This window comes from Aedes aegypti, chromosome 2 (genome assembly GCF_002204515.2).
Source record: "Aedes aegypti strain LVP_AGWG chromosome 2, AaegL5.0 Primary Assembly, whole genome shotgun sequence".
NCBI lineage: Eukaryota > Metazoa > Arthropoda > Insecta > Diptera > Culicidae > Aedes > Aedes aegypti.
In genome coordinates this window covers 404159087-404181720 of record NC_035108.1, presented here as the reverse complement: position 1 = coordinate 404181720, position 22634 = coordinate 404159087, and the positions used below count along the sequence as shown (strand labels likewise).

The window sequence follows — 22634 nt, the reverse complement described above, 5'->3', positions numbered from 1 at the left end:
AACTTTTCGAATGCACGACCCACCTAGCCCTCTGGCATGTTCTTCGCGACCCACCAGGTGAAAAATGTTGATACATTAGTTTTCCACTTAAACTTTCGAAGTCTATCGTTACTTTATCGGAAACGATACGCACCAAGAAAATTGCAGTTTAAATTACAGAGTTTTCGATGTTGCCAACATTTAACCATAATACATTTTTTATGGAAATATAAACTTTACATAGAATTTCAGGAATCAAGAAAAAAAGTTTTCTAAACTAGAATGTTATCAATTTTGTGATATTTTCGGTAGTTAATTTTTGCTCGACTAGAAATTTTAGCAGTAAGAGTGCGTAAAATTTCATTTTTTGCTAAATTTTATGTTTCATGAATTTATGTTTCAGACCCCTATGTTTCAGATTTATCCAAACTCCTTGTACAATAGCGTTGATGTAAAATAGTTTACCATATTTACGCAAAACTTTTATTATATGAAAAATTAAGTTTGTTTTGTACAAAATATTTGACAGTTTTAGTTTAGTTTCCAATGTTTAATATCCAAATTTACTTTGTTCGTTTCCTTGACCTGAGATATAGTTTGTAAACTGACAGGGTATAGTAACGTTAATAAATCACAATTACAATTACAATTACAGCTTCAATTTTCTAACATCTTTCCAAGAAAATTTGAATACCACGTCAATCTGTGATCATCAGTAGGTACCTAACCATTTTTACTTCAATTCGTGGAGACATTGGAAAATGTAGAAAATCTAAGGCAATTAATACAAATTGAGATTTTTTCGCGACCCACCAGAGAGTAGCTCACGACCCCCCTGGGGGTCGCGACCCACAGTTTGGGAAACTGTGTAGATGATGGTGAGTATAGTGCTACAGTTTTCCTGTAAACAGTTTTGATTTATTTATGCTTTTAATTTTCATTATTTTTGCTTTAATTAATTATGTTACTTGAATTCAATTGCAATACAAGTTAACTGAAAATGAAATATTTGTGAAAATATTGTGGAAAACTGTGAGCCTGTGTGTAAAAATTGAGTAAATGGTAACTATTTGCTACCAGAATTGCACGTAGAGGCTTAATTCTGGGAAATCTTAAGAAAACTATTTTTGTTTGTATATAGGTAATTTTTCTTTACATGCGTGAAAGCGCGTTACTTATACAAATCCGTCGACTATGATTACGGTACTGGATTCCGGCTTCCAGAAGGGGTAGGTAAATGTATACTGTTGCTATCTACAATTTCACTAATCATCATTCTAATATTTAAGGAGCAGCATATTAAACAACACTGCAGAACGATATTGTCAGTAAATGTGATAGCCCAATCCTCGGCAGGAAACCCGAAAATATGCGATTTAATCTATGGAATTTACAGCAATGAGCTTTGTTAATATAATATTATGATTAATTTAAACCCCAATTTAATAACCAATAAAATATTTCGGAGTTGTGAGTAAGGGCATATACAGAGAAACCAGGGACAATTTATTAATTCACAACATGCCCCAAGCCCCCCCATCGAAAAAAATAAACTGGTCAACGAACGCCAGCTGTTTTCCGCCCATCTCCACCCACAAAGTACTTCGATCACCGACATGATCCAGATCACAGTTTCCCAAACTGTGGGTCGCGACCCCCAGGGGGGTCGTGAGCTACTCTCTGGTGGGTCGCGAAAAAATCTCAATTTGTATTAATTGCCTTAGATTTTCTACATTTTCCAATGTCTCCACGAATTGAAGTAAAAATGGTTAGGTACCTACTGATGATCACAGATTGACGTGGTATTCAAATTTTCTTGGAAAGATGTTAGAAAATTGAAGCTGTAATTGTAATTGTAATTGTGATTTATTAACGTTACTATACCCTGTCAGTTTACAAACTATATCTCAGGTCAAGGAAACGAACAAAGTAAATTTGGATATTAAACATTGGAAACTAAACTAAAACTGTCAAATATTTTGTACAAAACAAACTTAATTTTTCATATAATAAAAGTTTTGCGTAAATATGGTAAACTATTTTACATCAACGCTATTGTACAAGGAGTTTGGATAAATCTGAAACATAGGGGTCTGAAACATAAATTCATGAAACATAAAATTTAGCAAAAAATGAAATTTTACGCACTCTTACTGCTAAAATTTCTAGTCGAGCAAAAATTAACTACCGAAAATATCACAAAATTGATAACATTCTAGTTTAGAAAACTTTTTTTCTTGATTCCTGAAATTCTATGTAAAGTTTATATTTCCATAAAAAATGTATTATGGTTAAATGTTGGCAACATCGAAAACTCTGTAATTTAAACTGCAATTTTCTTGGTGCATATCGTTTCCGATAAAGTAACGATAGACTTCGAAAGTTTAAGTGGAAAACTAATGTATCAACATTTTTCACCTGGTGGGTCGCGAAGAACATGCCAGAGGGCTAGGTGGGTCGTGCATTCGAAAAGTTTGGGAACCTATGATCCAGATCATCTTTTCCTTCAGCCACATGCCGCTTCTGGTCATCTTCCGTCAAGTTTGACAGCAACTCTTGCACCTGGCGCCGAAGACGATGCTTCTTATCTCGAAGTAAATCACCGTGTTGATCATGCAGGAACCGCTTCTGTCGGAAAACCTGGCCAACACATCCTATAGACGACTGTTCTGCTTCTTGGGCAGTCCGTGTATCACGCCTCCGTTATGTTTTCCGTCGTATCCATCCTTTCCGGCCACATCACGGAACCGATAATCAGCATCCTGCTGAATCCGGGCCAATCTCCGGACCACTAGCAAGCCCAGGAGAACATCTAAATGGTGTTGTAGAACCGGCCGGGATTGGAATTCGCTTGATGTTTAGACACATTCCATCGATTATGCAGCTCGGTGCTTCCTCTTTGTTGTTGATCAACGACAACTGAGTCAATCCGCTCCATCCGCTCATGTAAGACGCGCAAAGATGAGCTAGATTTGTGAAGGTGGATAAAGATGTTTTATATGATACCACAGATGAAACAAGATAATATACTGCAAGAAGATGAATGGTCATCGTAAAGATTTTTTCAAAGGTATGGGAAGTATGCACTTCAACAGAAAAGTAATCGCCTATCTCGATGCGTGGGAAATTTATTGCAAGAAATGCTCAAGAAAAGCATTTTTCTTTGATCGCAGTACGCAGTTGAAAAGAAATGTCAATCCAAATGGAGCTCACTGTAGGAAATTTCTTGACCATTTCTTGGGCAGAATTTTTTACTTTTCTTGAGCGGAACAGCATACTTAGCTGTATAAGGTAATCTAAAATATCTGGATGTGTCGTCCCCCTCGGCTTAAACAATATTTTACCAGGAGCAAATGAGTCAACCTTTGTAGACAATTCAATATTGATTCTTCAAAAGCGCTCATCTGCATTAATCAATTCCTTTCATCGTTGCTCTCTTTGCACTATTTCTGAAAGCTGATCCACTAAGCATATGTTTGTGCTGTACGATAAAGAATCACTACATCTTGCTTCATGAACAAGAAATATTACAAATTTCTTTAGTTTTGCGATGTTGTTAGCTTTTTAGGAGAAAAAGCGATCGTCTCTGTTAGTCCCTTATGAAGGAACAGTGTTGAATTATGCAAATACTAACAATTCGACAATGTTTGACAACACTTGCACCAGTATTTGACATGTTTTAGATTTTAGTTCTTGAATTCGCCACCTTAATTTCTTATGGATGGTGGCTTGTTTAGTGACGGAAATTTCAGTTTTTTTTTAAGTTGATCGAAAGAGCACATTTTTGTAAATATAACACGATTTTATTGCGCTTCAATATCTCAATTTTAATATTATAAATCAGTACTTCCCAAACTGTGCGCCGTAGCACTTCTTCAGGGGCACTGTAAGTTAACTCATGATTAAGTTTGAAATCTTCCCATTATCTTAGGAAACTTTTCAAAATTTCGGATATAAATAATGGTTGAGCTCGTTTAAAGACAACCGTTCATCGACAATTTTGAAGCAGATTCATCGATCGCAGATCGTTTTCATCGACTGTCATTTAAACATTCATAGATGAGAACTTTTGAACTTGAACTCGTTTTTGGAATTCGAGGCCGTGCGGTTAGTGTCGCCAAGGATTGTGCTGAGGAGTGTTACTTCGATTCACACTTCATCAGTCCCGAAAACTTTTCGTGAGGAGCATTTTCCGATTGTGTCACAGGGCATGCTGAACCGCTTTTTTTTTTCAATGGTCAATATTTTCCACTGGAAGCTTTAAAATGTTGGTGTCTTTAAAAGATGCAATTATGATTATTGCATTTTTTTATTGACCCACAATACACCATTCAATACTATTTTTGCTCAGATTGTTTGACTTTCCACCGTAATTTTGGAAAAAAAATTATCATGTTAAATGGTTTTCGCTTCAAAGAAATTAAAAAAAAAAACAGAGGTGTGAACTGTAGATTTTTAAAATTATTACCATTGGTAATACTTCAATATTTATCATGATGAGCAAGATAATTCGTGTCAACATTTACAGTTCAGAAAACACTCATTTTTGATGACACGCTTTTCAATTTCTCATATGTTGAATGTCCAATCCTACTTTTAGTTGAGTTTTGAAAACTGAAGCTTCTCTTTTACGTGTTTTTTTTATCTTAGTTCTCTCTTCGCACAATTGATAACTTTCTAAAAAATCTAAAGTACAGTCAAAAAAAAAGTTGTATGAGCATCAACATGAGCTTGATTGGCCGCCCGTGGATGCTACTCCAGTATCGCCAGATCAGCTGCACTTACACAAGGATCCAACCGTCAGAATGCAGACCAAAAAGGGGGGCGAATTGATGATGCATTGAACTGGCTCCCACGTAGACCGTATATTCCACTGCATCTACGCCAGTTCATGCGGGAGTGTATGGATTGGGGGAAAGGCATGGCAGAGAGGTTTGCTTTTGTGGTTAGCAGACTGCCTATGTATCAGGCGTAAGAAAGGCATCCGCGTGGAAGTAGGAAGCGTTAGGGAAACGGTTTCTTGTCCGTCTCTGGTTCTAGCTATGAACGAATAGTTTGAGTGTGATATATTTAGAATGGAAGATAGAAGCAATTGAGAGATATACAACTACAAAGTACGAGGAAAGGGACGGGTCTGGGATTGAACCCATGACCATCTGCATATGAAGCAGAAACGGTAGCCATCAGACCACCAACCCCGTCAGCATCAATGAACAATAAAACATATTTATAAAAGAAATGGCATTTGCAGGATAATTTCAACAAAATTATCAATCAATAAAAGAAAGAGGAAAGTTTGGCGTTTATGCATTGATTGTAATTCATTAGTAAAAACTCATTTTTGTATTGCTAGTGAGCGTTGAAGTACAATACTCATTTATTAGAACAGGAGTTTCACTAGTTCACATATTATTTGCATCAGCATATTTGTATGAGTAAATTTCATTTTCATTTTCATTTTGCAGCGTTTGGTGGGGCAATGAGAGCGCAAGTCAGTCCAAAGCCGGGGGAAGGAATAGGTAATGGCCGTAATAGTCTATGCGGACCACTTGAACACCATCGGAAAGGATAAGAAGGGTTGGGGTAGGGTATAGGGAATGGAGAAGACTTGACACAGTAATGCGATTAATGCTGCAAAATGTAAATGTGCTGAAAGCAATTTAATTTGAGTTTTGAAGTTAGATTTGACTTATTAAAATTCCAAATAGATCGGCCATTGTACAAGTAAGAAAGAATATGCTGATCGCTTTCTAGAAATTTTATAAACAACAAAATAATAACAATATGAGGGCTGCTGATGGCACAATGCGACGCTTTAGGAGATTTTGATACTGATTGAACATTACTATACAGAGCGCAATTCAACCGATGGTGATAACTTTACAAACTTTATCTGTTTTTGCACTGATTGACGATACTGATTTATATAAAAATATTTTAAAAATATTTGATATTATTAGTTCATTTGTTTGTGTGATCTAAGTGTTAATAATGGAAAAAATTTACATACCCTTGATAATAATACTTCCCTGATCAGAAATATTATATTTTGAGCGCCCTTTTCGAAGCTATTCTATCCAGGTATCCATGTACTGCTTTCAATCCTGAAATTATTCTTATTGTGCATGCTCATGCATTATATTAGTGATGATCATAATCATGCAACAGATAAGAAGGAGAGAAAAAGAGAATATAGGAACAGTGATTAGTAATGAGTTAATTATGTAGTTTTGTTAGAATTATGAACAATTAAACAGTAGTAATGAATAGCTTTTAAAATGACTTTGCAGCATAGCTGAGCCTTTCGGATCGTAAGACCGATGTATAAAAATAATTTGTTTCGAAATTGTCCGCGTGGTCTTCTAGTGCCCCTATTAGATAAGAATCAGTCATAGACATACATACCGAATGCTCGCCATGACCCTATGACCAACATTTGTATATGTATAGCCTTAGCTGATGTGGCTTTTCTAATAGGTAGTTCTTTCACTCATTGATTGTCTTCAAAACCTTGTCAAGTATAGAAAATTGATTTTATTTCATTTATTACTACATTGAAACTACATTGTACTTTTCAAGTATTAGGTATTATTTTATGTTTTTATCACTATTGTTATTATCAAGGCCAAAATTCCCAGTGAGTGAAGAATTTTATAGTACTAGAACACCATAGAAGATCGCTAAACATTACCTAATCATGGAACGGCTTTTTGTTCTATTATTTTAGGTAGATGCTATTGATCTCCCTTTGCTCCTATCCGCAACCCGGTGCACGCGCCCTGTTGGTTTTCGAAAACCTCGTAGAAGATTACAAACCGTCAATGGCATTCCCAATTACTACCCCACATTGCACATTCAAGGGTCTAATTGTGCTCCTAACCCACCCTCAGTTCGTAATCTTCTCGCCAGTTTGAAATTATATTTTCCCGAAGTGAAAGTAATTTTGATGAGTGATAGCCTAGTGCAGCCCAACTGCATAGTACAGTAGTTTAACCAGAATTTTTAGGTCAGAAGATAAAATCTTAATTTTGTAATAAAAAGGTTGCCATTGCTTTGAAATTTACCCAACATCTAATCAAAACTACTAACAACAGCGATCAATTATCAAAATTCATCGCTCCCTGGAAAATATAATCCCAAGCCCAGGGATATTTGTATGAGTAAATTTGCGAATAAATAAAAGTATCCCAATGCCGTCTGAAAATTGATGTTGAGAATCAAACTCATTTTTGATTTCAAAGATAACTTTGAACCCCTTAACTGCCCATAACTGCATAACAGTCACATTCGACATTTTTGACAAATTGGAGTTAATACCATGGAGAGTCATCAAAAGATAAATACTTTCGATCAACTTACTGAAATCTATGAAATTGTTCTAGAAAATTCAAAAAAAATACCAAGTTGTTTTGTCACATTGGTAATTATAACCGCATAACAGTCACACTGAGATTATAAATGGACCTCGTAATGTGACAGCAATGAAATTTCTATCAGAATTATTTTCTGACAATTTACCTAGTATGCGATATGAGTTGTACAAAATATCAGCCTCAAATAAGCACTTTTGAGTTCCTGGTAATTTTTAGAAATTTTAGTTTCCTCCCATACTGCCATAAAATGCACATTTGGTGTTCCATTTACTCAATGCCTACTTTTGTCGAATGTTACAAATATGCAGTTATGAGCAGTAAAGCTATGCTAAGAAAAGAACACAAACTGGTTAGAAATTGCGGCAAACATTACTTTGAGTTATTCGTTTTAAGTAGGGTCATCAAAGTATTTTGGACAGACCGTTACGCGTATATAATTTATCCAGTTACGACAAAATCCAATGGAAGTGGCCAAATTATATACGTGTAACGCTCCTTCCGAAATGCATAGAACACCCTATTATCCTCCATGTTATTTTAGTGTTGTTTTGGCCGTATTGAAAGTACTATACTTCTGGTAATGAAGTAAGGAAAAAACAAAAAAAAAATATCTCATGTATTGCTATGTGCGAATCAAACGCAAATTTGAAATGCGGAAATACAAAACGCGGAAACATTATCCTGCTCATATTATTTTCAAAACGGTTTGATGTGTCTGTCGTTAGATTGCGTTGGGCTTTTTGATCGTTGAGACCGTGTCTGGATCTTGGTTCGGATAAGGTTTCACAATAATAAAAGTGGTCCCATGAACAAATTTATAGCTGTTTAACAATGCTTTTAAATTGGCTTAGACTTAAACAATGCCATAAAATGGTAACTTCTCACAGTTACAAAGACTAATTTGATCAGGTTGAACAATTCCCGGAGAGAGCAGTAACCTCTTGAATACCCCTTGCTCGTTCTACCACCGTCATCAGTCGTATAATCAACATTCCTTCAATCGTTTTCTTCAAAGCTCCTTGATATCATTGCTCAAATATACTCTTATAATTATTTTTCAGTTGTATCTGAGCTTATTCGTGCAATCAACCAAGGGTGGAACTGGCGGCTCTTTATTGCTACCCCGACGTGTCGCTGGTTCTAAAATGTAAACAACCATACAAAATAACGACCAAACAATGGTGACGGCGTAATCAATTTTGTCGCAAACATCTGTTTTGGGAATTTAGCAGAATTTTCTGATTAAATTGCCAACAGCGCACTGCAGTAGCACGTAGCAAATAACTGCTTGCAAACAATTTCTTTCAAGCGTATTGATTACCTGTAATTTTGCGAAGAATGATTTTTACTTTTCCGCGTTAAGCCTTAAAACTGGTTCTGGACTTAGGTTGGCGGCTTTTCAATTTTACTCCCAGTTGACAGCCGCCCTCCACCCTTGCAATCAACACTTTAAATCAAGATTATTCGCAACTCATTAGTTCAACTAGTTTTAGAAATTGATATAATGTTTGTTGATAAATAACAAATTTATTGAAAGTTGTTATAATGACCGACGCATTCTTGGGTTGATCGACTGTGGATTCTCAACTCATTGAAACATTTCCTACACAGTTTATACAAATTTGTGAAATATTTAAGATACATCGTTTATCACGATATACGCGAGAATTTACGCCGATAAGTGAATACCATTAATGACAGATCGTCCCAAAGTAAAATTTGTCGAGGGATGATTCAAAAGTGATTTCCATACTAATGTTGAACGTGTTTTAAAAATAGTTCCATGTCACGAAAAATTGTGAAAGTTTGGATTCTAGTTCAATTTTTAACGTAGAATCTGGTTATGTAAACAACCTGATACCCCTAAACAAGCCAATTCAAGAACACCATGGCGAAATAAAGTGCAAGCACATTTAGAGGTTTCTGACAATTTTACCATAGCATTTTATTGCGATTTAATTTACTTGATTTCACTTGACCCGATAAAAATGTTAAAGCTGGTTACCGTAAGATTAATAAATATAATTACAGTGAAACCTCCATGAGTCGATATCTCAGGGTGGCCACCAAATGTTCATTTTGAAATTCCCGCTTTTTTCCCGGTTTTCCCGGTATAATTTTCAGAATTTTCCCGGTTTTTAATTGAGGAGCCTGAACGTGACCCTTCGATCAGGTTTTCAATTGAATACACCAAAAATTTTATTTCACACTTTTCAACGGTATGTTTCCGTCCAATAAGAAAAAAATAATATTCGTAGAAGACTGCCTTGTATTTTTTGGCTCTCGTACAATTGGTATGGAATGACAAATTGTTGAAAAAACTTAAAAAAAGTTAATGTCAAATTTGCTTTTTTTCCCAAAAATATTTTTCCACTCAAACACGTCGGAGACCCTAAAGAAAACAAAAGTGAAAGAATAATTCAAATCAGTCGTCCCGTACTCAAGCCAACTCGTGACATACAAACAGCATTCCATTACATGTCTAGATATGCCCTTTTTGTTCCTTATTACCCTGTTTAAAGTATTTCAATTTTCAATCTTACATTTTTTCTTCATACACACTTAAATTTTGTTCGCGAGCTCGGCATTTTTGAATGCTGAATCAACTCGGCTTCTGCCCATCTTACTGAAAACCAAGCTAAAAAATAATTTTAACCGAGATTCGGCAGCTCCTGAAACTGAAATCTCGGTTAGCTCTACATTTTACCCGTATCTCGGCAATATTGTAAGCCGAGCACCAACGTTAACAACGTTTTCACCGAACTCAGTTGGCTCGAATGCTGATATATCGGTTTCCATCTAAGTTTACCGAGATTCTCAGTATTTTGTTTTACCATCTGCCATCTTGTTTTCATTTACATTCGGAAAAGTGCATCGGTTTTGTGCAAACGTAGAAAAGTAGTGAAAATATCGTGGAAAAGTTTCTACAATTAACCAAGTGCCTGAAATTATAAGTCTGGAGGAAGTTAGATTGTACGAACTCTTCTGTAAGTATGCTCAAAGTTGTTGTTTTTTATGTAATTTAGTATACAGAGTCGTTCGTTTTCTGCCGGGAAGTAATTATGGAATAATTAGTCGAATTTTAAGGACATGTCGATAATTATTTTCAATTATGATTTTTGGGCAACCCAAAGTTAGCATTGCTTAAAAACACAAATGTAAACTAAATAAATTAAGAATATATTCTGCGGCCAAAAGTGCCTCAATAAAAATTGTTGTTCATTTTTACTGAGATTTCAGTTTGTGAGATGCCGAGATTCTCAGTTTAACACGGTAGCTAAATTCTTTCACAGAAACCGAGTTAATCAGCTAAAACTATCAAACCGAGATGACTGCCGAGCGCTCGGCTGTGCGGTACTCGGTTTCCGAAAGCCGAGATTCGGCATTTTATTCTAAGTGCGTAAAAATGAAGAGTTCACTAAAGCTAATAAGTTTAAGATGAGGATGAAACAAAGCCACACTAAACTTAAGTAACTAAAGAAAATAATGAATCCAATATGTTACTTTATGCAAGAAGTTTTAATATCTGATTCAAAACATTGACCCAAATAAGATAAAGAAAAAAAAATAAGCCCTGATAGTAAGAGATAAAAAACATTACCAATTAACTTGAGTGTAGCAAACTAGACTGTTTCAACAAGAGAATTTAAAAGTTATTTGTCCAAGATGACGCTTAATGGCAATATGATCAACCATATCAACTTTCTACAACTTATTTTTGATGATTTATAGATTTATAGCTTGAAGATGTTTTTTCAAAATAATTTTCCCGGTGACCATCTCAAATTCCCGGTTTTTCCCGTCATTTTCCCGATGGATTCAAATTCCCGTCTTTTTCCCGCTTTTCCCGTTTTTCCCGGTTCGGTGGCCACCCTGTATCTGAAGGGACCATCGACTCATGGAAATATCGAGTTGTGGAAACAAATCCCTTGGAATGCTGTTTGAGGGGACCATCATAGTAACCATGAAATTTTGTTTTTAGTATGGTTCCATGAGTCGATATCGAGTCATGGAACATCGACTCATGGAGGTTTAACTGTACAATTACAATTTACACCTATTTGTGGCGTAAAACCGTAAAACAGCATACGATCCGGGGTGGCATGGCGAAAACCAGTACACCTACCTTATCCTAATTTAACATTTTTTTATTTATTTCGATTAGTGGTAGAATAAGAGACACTTAAATAAAATAAATTTAAACACTTCAATAGGATAAGACTGGATTGGAGAGGATTCATTGAAAATTCAATAGCTAGAGAAATTGTCAAATCAATATTTCTATTGCTAAAATATTTAGCCAAATATGACATTTTTATCAAAAATAATCGTTTTCTATAAATTGATCTGAAGGAACCCCGATTTTTTTCGAAAGCTCGCTTCAAAAAATATTTGTTTCAGAACATTGCTGATCTATTTTTTACTGACCTGAGGACGGATATGGTGTAGTGGTTAGAACTCTCGCCTCTCACGCCGAGGATCTGGGATCGAATCCCATCCCCTATTTAGTCACTTATGACCAAAAAATCAAGCTAATTTGCTACTGAAAAGGAATCGCTAAAGAAATTTCTCGCCGATTTCTTGCAGAAATTTTCTACAGCGACTCCCATTTGAACTAACATTTCTTTTCAACTGCGTACTGCGATCAGAAAAAAGCGCATTCTTGATCGATTTCTTGCGGAATTTTCCATGCATCAAGATAGATCGAGAAACTACTTGTCAGCAGCGAATCAGGCTTTAAGCTAAGTATGCTGTTTCGCTCAAGAAAAGTAAAGAAATTCCTTGACTGAATGGGTCAAGAAATTTCCTACAGAGAGCCCCCTTTGAAGTGACATTTCTTCTCAACTGCGTACTGCGATCAGAAAAAAGTGATTTTCTTGATCATTTCTCGGAAGAAATTTTCCACGCATCGAGATAGGCGATTCCTTTTCTTGTCAGTAGCAAACCAGTCTTTACTGTGTACTAAATCAGTGGAAGAATTAGTCCAAAACTATCTGCAGAAAATCCTGTAAAACTCTCTTGGAAAACTTTCCTTGTGAAAATTGCAGGAGGGAATCGTTGAAATGCTCAAGGATTTACTGGAGCAAATTCTGAAGAAATTCAACTGTGTATCCTTTGAATAAATCCTTGAAGAAATTACTAAAAGAATACCTGAAGCATTTTCTCAAGGAATCTGAAAAGAAATTCCTGAAGACCATGAGGAATAGTAGTTAAATAGTGACTGAAAGTTTCTCAGGAACCTCTAGAACCAGGAAAAGAGTGACTTTAAATGCCATTTTGGTTAAAAAAAACGATAGAGACCTTTCATTGAAATAAAGACTTTTTAGAGACTTGCATTGAAATAGTGACCAAGTCTCTGAAAAGAGACCTGCTACCAATCCACTAAAAAGAGACCCGTCGTTCAAAAAGGTTCGGCCGGCCTGGGTTTTCTCAAAATCTGGACACAAATTCATAGTTCTTAAAAACGAAATTGGGTCATTATAAAACTTGTTACTTAATCAAAGCTTACACCAATAAAATTAAAATATCTAGTTAAAGCTAGTCAAACTACAAGCCTTTAAAGATTCCAAAGCCGATCAATTTCGGCGATCTCCCAAGGCTACTTTCTACTTTCTTCGCCACTACTTTTCACTCGCCGTTTTGCACCTGCCCTATCCTATTGGAAAACGATGCATTCAGGCAAAAAAACTGTGACCCGATTTTTGAGTGGACAATATGCTCAATCCAGTAGGTACTCACCATTATTCTCCGGGGTTTTGGCTTCCTCGTCTCCCCCTTTGACGTCCATCGGCGTCGGGGCGGCACTGCTCGAGGGTGGCGTCGGCGTTGCCCCGGCGGAAGTCGGTGTGTTTCCTCCGCCGGACGAGGAAGCGGTGCCTGTTGTGGTGGTGGGTGCCCCCGTTGGGGAACCGGCCGTGGTCGGAGATCCGGCCGTTGGAACTACAGTTACCGCTGCCGGCGCCACCACTGGTGCCGAAGTTGTCGAGCTGGCAAAACTCGGCACAAATTCCATCGCGTTCACATTCAGCTTGGAGAACTTGGTGCTGATCTCGTTGGAATCGTTTTGCTGAGACATCTTTCCTGCTGGGTTTCTTCTTTTGCACACCAGAAATTCAAACCTCCACTTGGGCGGTGTTAACTTTTCTTCTTGTTCTTCTCAATCCGGAACCGAAAGGAAGGAAACAAAACGCAAACCTTTCCTCCTCGCACACAGAAAAAACGATTCCGGAACCGAAAAATCCGTGCGAATCAACGGGGAAGGAGGAGGAAAACGGGAACAAAAGAATCAAAGAAAAAAAAAAGAAGACGGACACCGACCGAGGAAAACGAAAAAAAGAAAAATCCTCCGGCACTCTACAGGCAATCAGAACCGAGTTCCACCTGCACAACCACAATCACTGTCTCCACGAGCGCACCGGAATCGACCAGGGTACCGTTTTGGGGGCACTTTCACCGAGTGGCCGCGATAGAGAAAATCTGCACAAAAATCAGCGATTTCCGAAGCTGAACACACGCGTTTTTGCCACACTTCTTTCAATCCACATTCGTCAAAGATGGCCACATAGACTGATTTTTGGTGCCCACCGCTCTCCACTCTCGCGTGTGTCAAAATTCGGCATCGCTCTCACTCGCCATCTGTCAAACTTGACAGCCAACGATATTAGACCAGTTTTTGACGGTTCAAACGTTTCCAAAGGGCGCGCAGCACGTGCGCGCGTTGTTTATGTTTACTTTCACTGTTCGCTTTTGCTTCGCGTGAAACCACCCCCAAATAACATGAACAAGTCGCGTAATTTCAAAAAGAAAAACCACCGGAATCAAACCAACACCGGGCGCAATCGGAAGCTTGCTGAAAAGCTTTCCGACCTAGCAGTCGAGTCCAGTTCTTCATCGGAAAATTCAGCGGAGGAAAACAGCAGCGATGAGGATGGAAGCGGTTCGGAAGGCCCCTCCCACAAGGATAAGTTCGATCTGGGGAAACCGCCCCAATTTCCGGTCAGTATGTGGGATTTGAACCATTGCGATCCAAAAAAGTGCTCCGGGCGGAAGCTGGCCCGCCACGGGTTGATCGAGAACTTGAGACTCGGGCAGAAGTAAGTTGAATAGTCATAGACAAATAGATGTAACACTGACAAAATTTCCATCGACCATCATTTCTCGCGTAACATTTCTAAAGGACTTTCCACGATAGGCCTATTCACATGACGTTCAAAAACAGCTGATCGGGAAGCTCTTTGACAGTTCTTCAATGAAAATGACAGCCTCGTGTATGCACCGGTCCTCCACCGATGTAACCAAATGCATAGACGGACCTGTCACATGAAAAGGTCTATAGGAATGACTGCTAAAAGTGTGCTTGCAACGGAAGGGTAAACAAAACATGCAAGTGTTATCGGAGCTTTACTTTTTCCTTTGTAATCGAACGGTCACTCCGATCACTAAACATCTAAAGTTCGCGGTAAAAAACAACCAGCTGATTGCAGCTGTCTCATGGATTGCCTTATAAGGGTAATAAACCATATAGGAAAGAAGAATGTCGCCAGAGGAGATAAGCGGGGCCTGGGAGGGAGAAACCGATACAAAATTTATGTACGTCATAGTGAGCCGAGATTCTGCTGTCACGAACTGTCACTGTGAGCCCAAATCTTAAAGAATGGACAAACATGAAAAAAGGGCGTAATTGATCAAAACATATTTTTGCATTTCAACAAAGTTGACAACAATTGGTTGAAAATGAATTCCTGCACACACAAAAGCAATGTGACGAAAGCACCTTTTAATTTTAATTTAATTATTTAATTTTTTACTCTTTTCCAATCAAAATTAAAATTTAATGCACTACGGCCCTTTTTTTCTCAAGCCTGCCGAGAACTGAATCGCTGAACTTGTCTCGTTGGTGAACGGAAGTTATCTTGCAATTTGGAAAAGTGTTGTTCAATATTTCGAGTGTAGTATCTGTGCCTCCCTCCCAGGGCGGAGCTATAAATGTCAATGCGAAAATGTATGAAGTTTGACACTTATGAGCCCAACATGTTTCTGAGCGAGAACAAAGGGAGCACCAGCAGGGTGTCTACTCATTTACAGAAATGAAATTCCCTGAGATTTCCAGGTTTTAAAAAACAATTCCAGGATAAGCAAAAATATTCCATTGATTTCCCTAGGACTTCCTCCAGCATTCCCGTTTAGAGCATCTTCAAGAATGCAAAATTCCTTCAGGAATGCCTCCATTTTTTTTTTTTTCGAAACATGTCTTTTTCATCGAGCGAAACATAAAGAAATTTTTTTAGATGTTTTGGAGAAAAATTAAAAAAAAATCTGCGTTGAATTTCGAAAGAAAATTCTAGAGTAACCTCAGATGAAGCTTATGTGAGTTCTAAGAACTCCTTGAAGAATTCCTACCAGGATCTCTGAAAGACCTCCTATTTTTTTTTTTTAAATTCATCCTAAAACATTTAAAACATAAATTTGAATCTTCAAATAATGTCCTACAAGACGTTTTGAAGAAATTACATGGAGCAATTCGGACCGAATCCCTGAATTTTGACTAAAGTTCTGAATAATCCTTGGATATTTTATTTGAAAAATTATTAGAGAAGAGTTTGAACTGCAGCAACAATATTTTGATGATATGCTGCAGACATTCCGAGATAAGTTTCTGGAGCAACTTAATGAGGAATCCTATGTCAAATTTATCGAGGAATTCTTCGAGAAGTTTATAATAGATATCATCGAATAATGCCTGAAGGATTTTTGGAGCAATTCCTGAGAGTAATAGTGGATGAATATTTGAAAAAATCCTTATGAAAATGCCTGGAATAAATGGAAAAATCGGCTTAGGAATTATTTTAGGATTTTGTAGGAAAATGTCGGAACATTTTTTCCCAAAAACTCTGGAATAAACTTTTGAGGAAGCGTTAGAGTGCTCTAGGATTTTAGAACCAAATTCTGAAGAAATGACTAAGCATCCATTGAAATCGCTGGTAGTATCTGAAGGTATTACTAGAATGACTGAAGCATTCCTCGTGAGAACCAAGAAATATCATTAAGAGCTTGTGAAACAGTCGCCTAAGAACTTGTGGACTAGTCGCCTAAAAGCCTAATAGTTATAATATAATTTTACATCAGAATTCACTGCAAGCAAATTGAAAAGGGCCTTTAGAGATAATTTTTATTAAATTAGATCTTAGAGACCATAACCAAAAATAGAGACTTGCATTAAAATAGTGATCAAGACTCTTAAAGAAAATTTGCTTACCTGAGAAATGTACTATTTTTCGTGTCTGTTGTAATTTTTGATCTTTTCTCAGAGAGTTTATTATTTTGGAATAATAGACGAAAAAACATTTTTGTATTTGTTTTTTTTTTAAGTTTTCAACTTATCATCTGCTTATGAACGACACCTAATTGGAGCTGTACTTGCCTTTACCAATTGGGTCCTAAAATTTGTAATGAAATCTTGTTTTTATTTAATAACACGAAAAAGCATGTTACTGTAACTACTTTAGCAATTTTTCCCTCTCAAATAATGGCTATATCATGTTTAAACTTTAATTTAAAAATTTGGTTCATAAATGAACCTTGACACTTTTGATCATGTTTGACGTTCGCTTAGTCGACAAAAACACCACAGGGGTTTCAGATCGACCACTGTGGTTGTTCCTATCTGACATTTCGTAAGGGACACGGAAAACAAAATACACCCAAAACTTGAGTTTAAGCCAAAGGATGTGACAAAATCTAAAAAAATGTTTTTTGGGCTTAAACCAACGGAAAACATTAGAAAATTGAGTAAACATGTGTTTTTGGCCTAAACTTAAGCGTTTGGCACTAAAATTGGGACAGGGCTTTAGGACCCTATTTGGTAATCTTAAGTGTCCTTGTCGAAACATGTTTTACGCTGATTAATTAAAAATCGTTGAAAAGACTGAACATGTCAACTAGCGTTTTGATAGCGGCGCAGCCGAAATTTTTTTTTAGTTGAGGACATTTTTTGTCACAAAAACTACATTTCATACCATCTATTACTGTTTCAAAATAATTTCCCTGAGTGGAGCCGAAATTCCCTGAGAATTCCAGGTTTTCCCAGGTTGAATAAAATTTCCTGATAATTCCAGATTTTTCCAGGTAGTAGACACCCTGACCAGCGACATTTGGTCTCTATTGTTTTCTATCTCTATTGGTGATCGCAAAGCTAAAATGCTAGAATAAGGGCGCGGCCAGGGTAGACGCGAATTGCGAAGCGAAGCGAAAATTGCACGGGAAGGAATAACAATGATAAATAATGAAATGTCAAATTCCAAAGGATTTTCGTGTGACGCGTCTACCCTGGCCGACACCTAAGGATTAGCAATGTGATATAGAGAAAGTGGGTGTTGATTGTATTCGTGTAGTATGCAATCAAAATAAACATGGAGGGGAAGAGGGTTGACGTCATACCGTTTCAATGAAATTCTGTGAGAGGGTACAAAACGCTACACAGTCAAAATTAGACCGCAAAAAAACTACAGTTAACACTTAGACGTAAAAGTCGTTTGAGTAGATTCCATAAATAACCTTTTTAGGTAATAAATTCGCGGATTAAACCACTTTTCCCACTTTTCTTAGCCACATTAGATTCCAGCACTACTTTCATAATGCATCCATGTATCACGGGAAATATTCGTAACATTGATGTGCATCCATAAGCTACCAATTGTATAGCTCAGTGTTCTACTGTGTCCTTCATGGTTCTATCTCCTGCGTTGTTGATTTCATCCTAAAATATAACAAAAGTTAGAAATAAATGACATGAATCACCTCCAGTGCCATCTTCCCGTGCAGATTTTTTCATGTTTTTGTTTGATTAACAACTCACACAACAACCTTGGTTACGAAAGGGTTGCTAGCAACGAAGCCCCAGATATATCGAATGTATCAAACTGTATGACGTCACACATAGTCGACTAGTCACAATGCAATGGGTTGCTGTGTGAAAACACAAACGGGGCACTAATACATACGAACAGTTGTGTATTACACAGAATCGTCTCCTCACCTGTATTATAGCACATTGAAGGGTTAGTGCATCTTAATCAAAATTTCTAGTGATAACTTTGGAAGAAAAATCACCACAATCATTTAACTAACAAGATTTTTGCAGTTTAAGCCTCAGGGAACCGTAAATATTAATTTCAATTTGAGAAACTTTCGCAACCTAACCTCACTTTTGATCGCCAATTGTTATGAGCCTCTGTACTGTAATTTTTGGTCCCAATTCTTTTGTTCTTTTGACTTTTAATGTGCGCCGTGTGTTGGTGCTGTCTCATTCTCTTTTACGGGTAGTACACGATGAAATTTACGTAAATCCTTAACCCACCAAATTAGTCCCAATTCAGACTGTGACTATGAAGTTCTTCTTCTTGGCATTTACGTCCTCACTGGGACAGAGCCTGTTTCTCAGCGAAATGTTCTTATGAGCACTTCCACAGTTATTAACTGAGAGCTTTCTTTGCCGAAGTTGCCGTATATCGTGTGGCAGGTACGATGATACTCTATGTCCAGGGAAGTCAAGGAAATATCCCTTACGAAAAGATACTGGATCGACCGGGAATCGAACCCAGACACCTTCAGCATGGCTTTGCTTTGTATCCGTGGACTCTAACCACTCGGCTAAGGAAGGCCCCAAGTGACTATGAAACTACAAACTATAAAGATGTTCAATTAACTTTAATCGCTATTCACAGGTTTCCTGGTCTTGTGCTAACTCCCGTTGGGGTCAACTGCGTTAGTCCACAGGACAAGAGTATCATCCAGAGCTCTGGAATAGCCGTCGTCGACTGTTCGTGGGCCCGACTTGACGAAACTCCATTCAACAAGATGAAATCTCCCCATCCGAGATTGCTCCCGTTCCTGGTGGCCGCGAATCCGAGTATGCTCCTAGGTCAATCGAATCGTCTCCCGAAGCATTATTTTCTATTTTCTTATTCCAGTCAACTACGGCAAACCCTGCAAACTGTCGTGCGTTGAAGCGATAGCCGCCTCGATGTACATCACCGGTTTCAAGGACGAAGCCCTGTGGTATCTGAACAAGTTTTCCTGGGGCCATTCGTTTGTGGAGCTGAATCAGGAACTGCTGGATTCGTATGCTGCGTGTGGCAGCAGTAAGGAAATTCTAGAAGTTCAAAACAAATACCTGGAAAAGGCGGAAGCGGAGCAAAACAATCGAACGTATGAACTGGATCTGCCCCCAAGTGAGAGCGAAGAAAGTGAAGAGGAAGATGTTAAGGAAAATGAGTGACATTAGCGCTAGATAGTAAATTCATAAAAAGATATATAATTTGGAAACTAATCAATGGTTCGGCTTGTAGGATTGATCACATCATATTCATTTCCTTGATTTATGCTAAACTTGGACAGCATTTCTGGATAAGCCAGACGTTTTTTGATTATTCTGCGACACAGACCCCACAATCATCCCTATTCTTGTTATCGTTCGAAAATCTTTTTACATTTAATTTTACAGTCACCCCATAGTTATGAATCTACTATTAAAAACATTCGAAAACAATATAATAAAAAAAAACCTGAAGCGCCTAGACACATGTCAATTTGGACAAATTGAGATGCAAAATAATGAAATCGTTCTGGTGAGCTTCGATCACACCACTCTCCAGTACGCTAGACAGAGCGTTATTCCTTCCCGTGCAATTTTTGCTTCGCTTCGCAATCCGCGTCTACCCTGGCCGCGCCATTAGGGTTTATTCACAAATTTCATAACGCCAAAAATGGCCATTGTCGAAAAAAGCGGAAGACGCTTTTCGGTTTAGTGATTTTCAGATAATCGCGCCCCTCCCCGAAAAAATACCGTAAGGTGGTCCCGGGGAGATATAGGGCCCATTCACAAATTTCATAACGCTAAAGGGGGTGGGTGGGTGTCCTCGTGGTGTTACGGCTCATACAAAATTCGTAAAATATTCATACAAAAAGCGTTACGAGGAGGTGGGTGGGTGTCGAAAATGGCCATTTTTGGCGTTATGAAATTTATGAATTGAAGATGTTGAAGAGCTAGTCCGCTAGGACCACGCAGATCCTAGCGAGGCTAGCCCGTCCACTCCGATTGCAAATCATAAAGAAATACAATACAGTAGATGTTTCCTTCAACTGGGCAGCTAACTGACTGATACCTCAATCAGCAGCTGCAACTCTCTTTATTTAAACCAGGTATACATTTACAATTCATTATCCTACACAAACATCATACCTCTCTCAACGAACTTCTACACTTTTACCTACGACGACGCATGCTTCTCAACTGACGATTCTTCTACCTGAGGTGCGATACTACCTCTATTCCAACACTCCTCCTTAGGGTCGCAACCTCAACTCACGATCGTCTCCTCCTGTCTCGAAACTCCTCCTCGTTCCGAACTTCGTACATGCTCCGTCATCCATCCGAGCTTCTCCTGATTTCGATCCTGTCAACGAGCTCCTTTGACCAGCCAGCTGCCATCCAGTGTCCTGTATCGCCTACGTTCCCGATAGATCCCGTCCTCCGTTGCGGCCAATCCATCCAGCCTGAGGATCCCGTCCTGCGCCACGCGGTTTATGCGGCCAATCCTCTTCCAGAACGATACATGCTGTAAGAACACGTTCCTGGGCCCATAACCTGTTGGAGGCACCACACAACGGACAACAATAAATGGCGGACGAGAAGCAATTCGCGGACCGGAGAAGAAATAAAACACCGGCTTACTTATTAGCTACGTTGCTTGCTCTCACACAGCGCATTCAACCCATACAGTCTGCCTGAATAGGGAGCAACTGCAATAACTATATTCCAACAACCCATAGGTCTGAGGCCAAGGGTAATGTCTAAAAGAATTGCTCAAATACAGTGCATGGGCTGGTTTTAGCGGGTCGTCGTTGGTGCGTCATCCCCGCATTCCCTCCTGAGTTACCTTCTCAGGGGATCTGTTTGCAGATTTCCACCTTGTACCCCTAAAATCGCGTTTCATGGATTTTTGTTGCAGAGCACAATAAAATTTTGAACAGAGCTAAGATCAACTTTAGACGAGTTTAGCTCCTTCAGAATCATTTTAGCACTAACAGGAAAAACTGCGACATACATTACATACACTGAAAATAAAATCCCAGGCAATGTTGTTCGATCTCGGCAAATCCATTTACCAAGGACGATTTCCGAATTTAAGCTGTGCGGATCAAGTGTGGATACTATGTAGCTCACCTTAAGGGAGCACAATCAAAACATAGCTCATATAAGGTGATTATAGAACGAAGCCACACCTTAAATTTTCAAGAGCACAAGGCTGGAGAACCAAACAGCGCTCCGCGTTGTTAATTTATCCCACTGGTCACCACCTGGGAGGGAGGCACCGATACTACACACGAAATATAGAACAACGTTTGTTTGAACTGCAAGATAACTCCAGCTTGCCAACAACAATCAAGGCAGGCTTGGGGAAAACCGCTAGTTTTCTTTTGTTGTGTACTTTCGATCTTTCCTGACAAACATGGAAAAAGGGCCACAGTTTTCTATGCAATAAATAATAATTTTCATTGGAAAAAGTAAAACGATGCGTTTTTCAATGCTTTATATTCAATCAGTTGGAAGGTGCTCACGTGACATTACTTACATTTTGTGTATGAATTGATTTTCATTCAATTTTTGTCACTTTTGATGAAATGCGAAAATGTGTTTTAATCAGTTACGCGCTTTTTCCATGTTAGTCCAATGTTTGAGATCTGGGCTCACAGTGACAGCTCGTGACAGCGGAATCTCGGCTCACTATGACGTACAGAAATTTTGTATTGGTTTCTCCCTCCCAGGTCACCACCAGCAAGCAAGCAATTTGATTGATTGTCAACGCGAACTGCTGTCAGATTATACATAGGGTTACCAGACGTACTCTTTTTAGAGTACAAGTACTCTTTTTTTGCCTTAAAAATTTGTGTACTATTCTTTTTTGCTAAACAGGCTCAAGTGTACTCTTTTTCAGTTATTACTGACGATAATCGTCAAATCAAATAACCTGTTGAAGAAACCATATCAACCTTTTTCCCAGGATAATACAGATAATTCACCGATTTTCGACAAAAACTGGCACCCAATCAACCTACTTATTATTTTCCATTAAAAGAAAAGTCAGTCAAAATTCAAAATCACTTTATTACGAACAATTCAACTTTTTTTTCAAACACTTTCTATAGAAACGTCGTTTTGGCGATGCAATTTTTAATGAACAAAGATGTGGAAATGAAGAGGTTTCAAATTGAAGTGTAGCA

General features: G+C 38.1%; 2 protein-coding genes across 2 annotated transcripts in view; one reads left to right on the top strand and one right to left on the bottom strand.

The window, feature by feature from the left end:
- The window catches only part of LOC23687788 (eukaryotic peptide chain release factor GTP-binding subunit ERF3A), a 61620-nt gene extending 47686 nt beyond the window's left edge, over window positions 1-13934 (bottom strand). Inside the window, exon 1 of the mRNA XM_011495238.2 lies at window positions 13092-13934. Within this exon, the coding sequence (XP_011493540.1) occupies window positions 13092-13428 (337 nt within the window). The 5' untranslated portion in view covers window positions 13429-13934. The remainder of the gene's footprint in view (window positions 1-13091) is intronic.
- Window positions 13935-14047: 113 nt separating this feature from the next.
- LOC5573253 (ribosome biogenesis protein TSR3 homolog) lies at window positions 14048-19684 on the top strand. Its single transcript, XM_001654413.2, has 3 exons — window positions 14048-14446; window positions 19076-19260; window positions 19322-19684. The coding sequence occupies exons 1-3, from the start codon at window positions 14130-14132 to the stop codon at window positions 19627-19629; spliced, it is 810 nt and encodes a 269-aa protein (XP_001654463.1). The 5' UTR covers window positions 14048-14129; the 3' UTR covers window positions 19630-19684.
- Window positions 19685-22634: the final 2950 nt, after the last annotated feature.

Coding starts and splice junctions, on each gene's coding strand:
- LOC5573253 (XM_001654413.2), top strand. CDS start 14,130: ATGAACAAGTCGCGTAATTTCAAAAAGAAAAACCACCGGAATCAAACC. Junction 14,447..19,075: donor AACTTGAGACTCGGGCAGAA/GTAAGTTGAATA, acceptor CGCTATTCACAG/GTTTCCTGGTCTTGTGCTAA. Junction 19,261..19,321: donor CCTGGTGGCCGCGAATCCGA/GTATGCTCCTAG, acceptor TTCTTATTCCAG/TCAACTACGGCAAACCCTGC.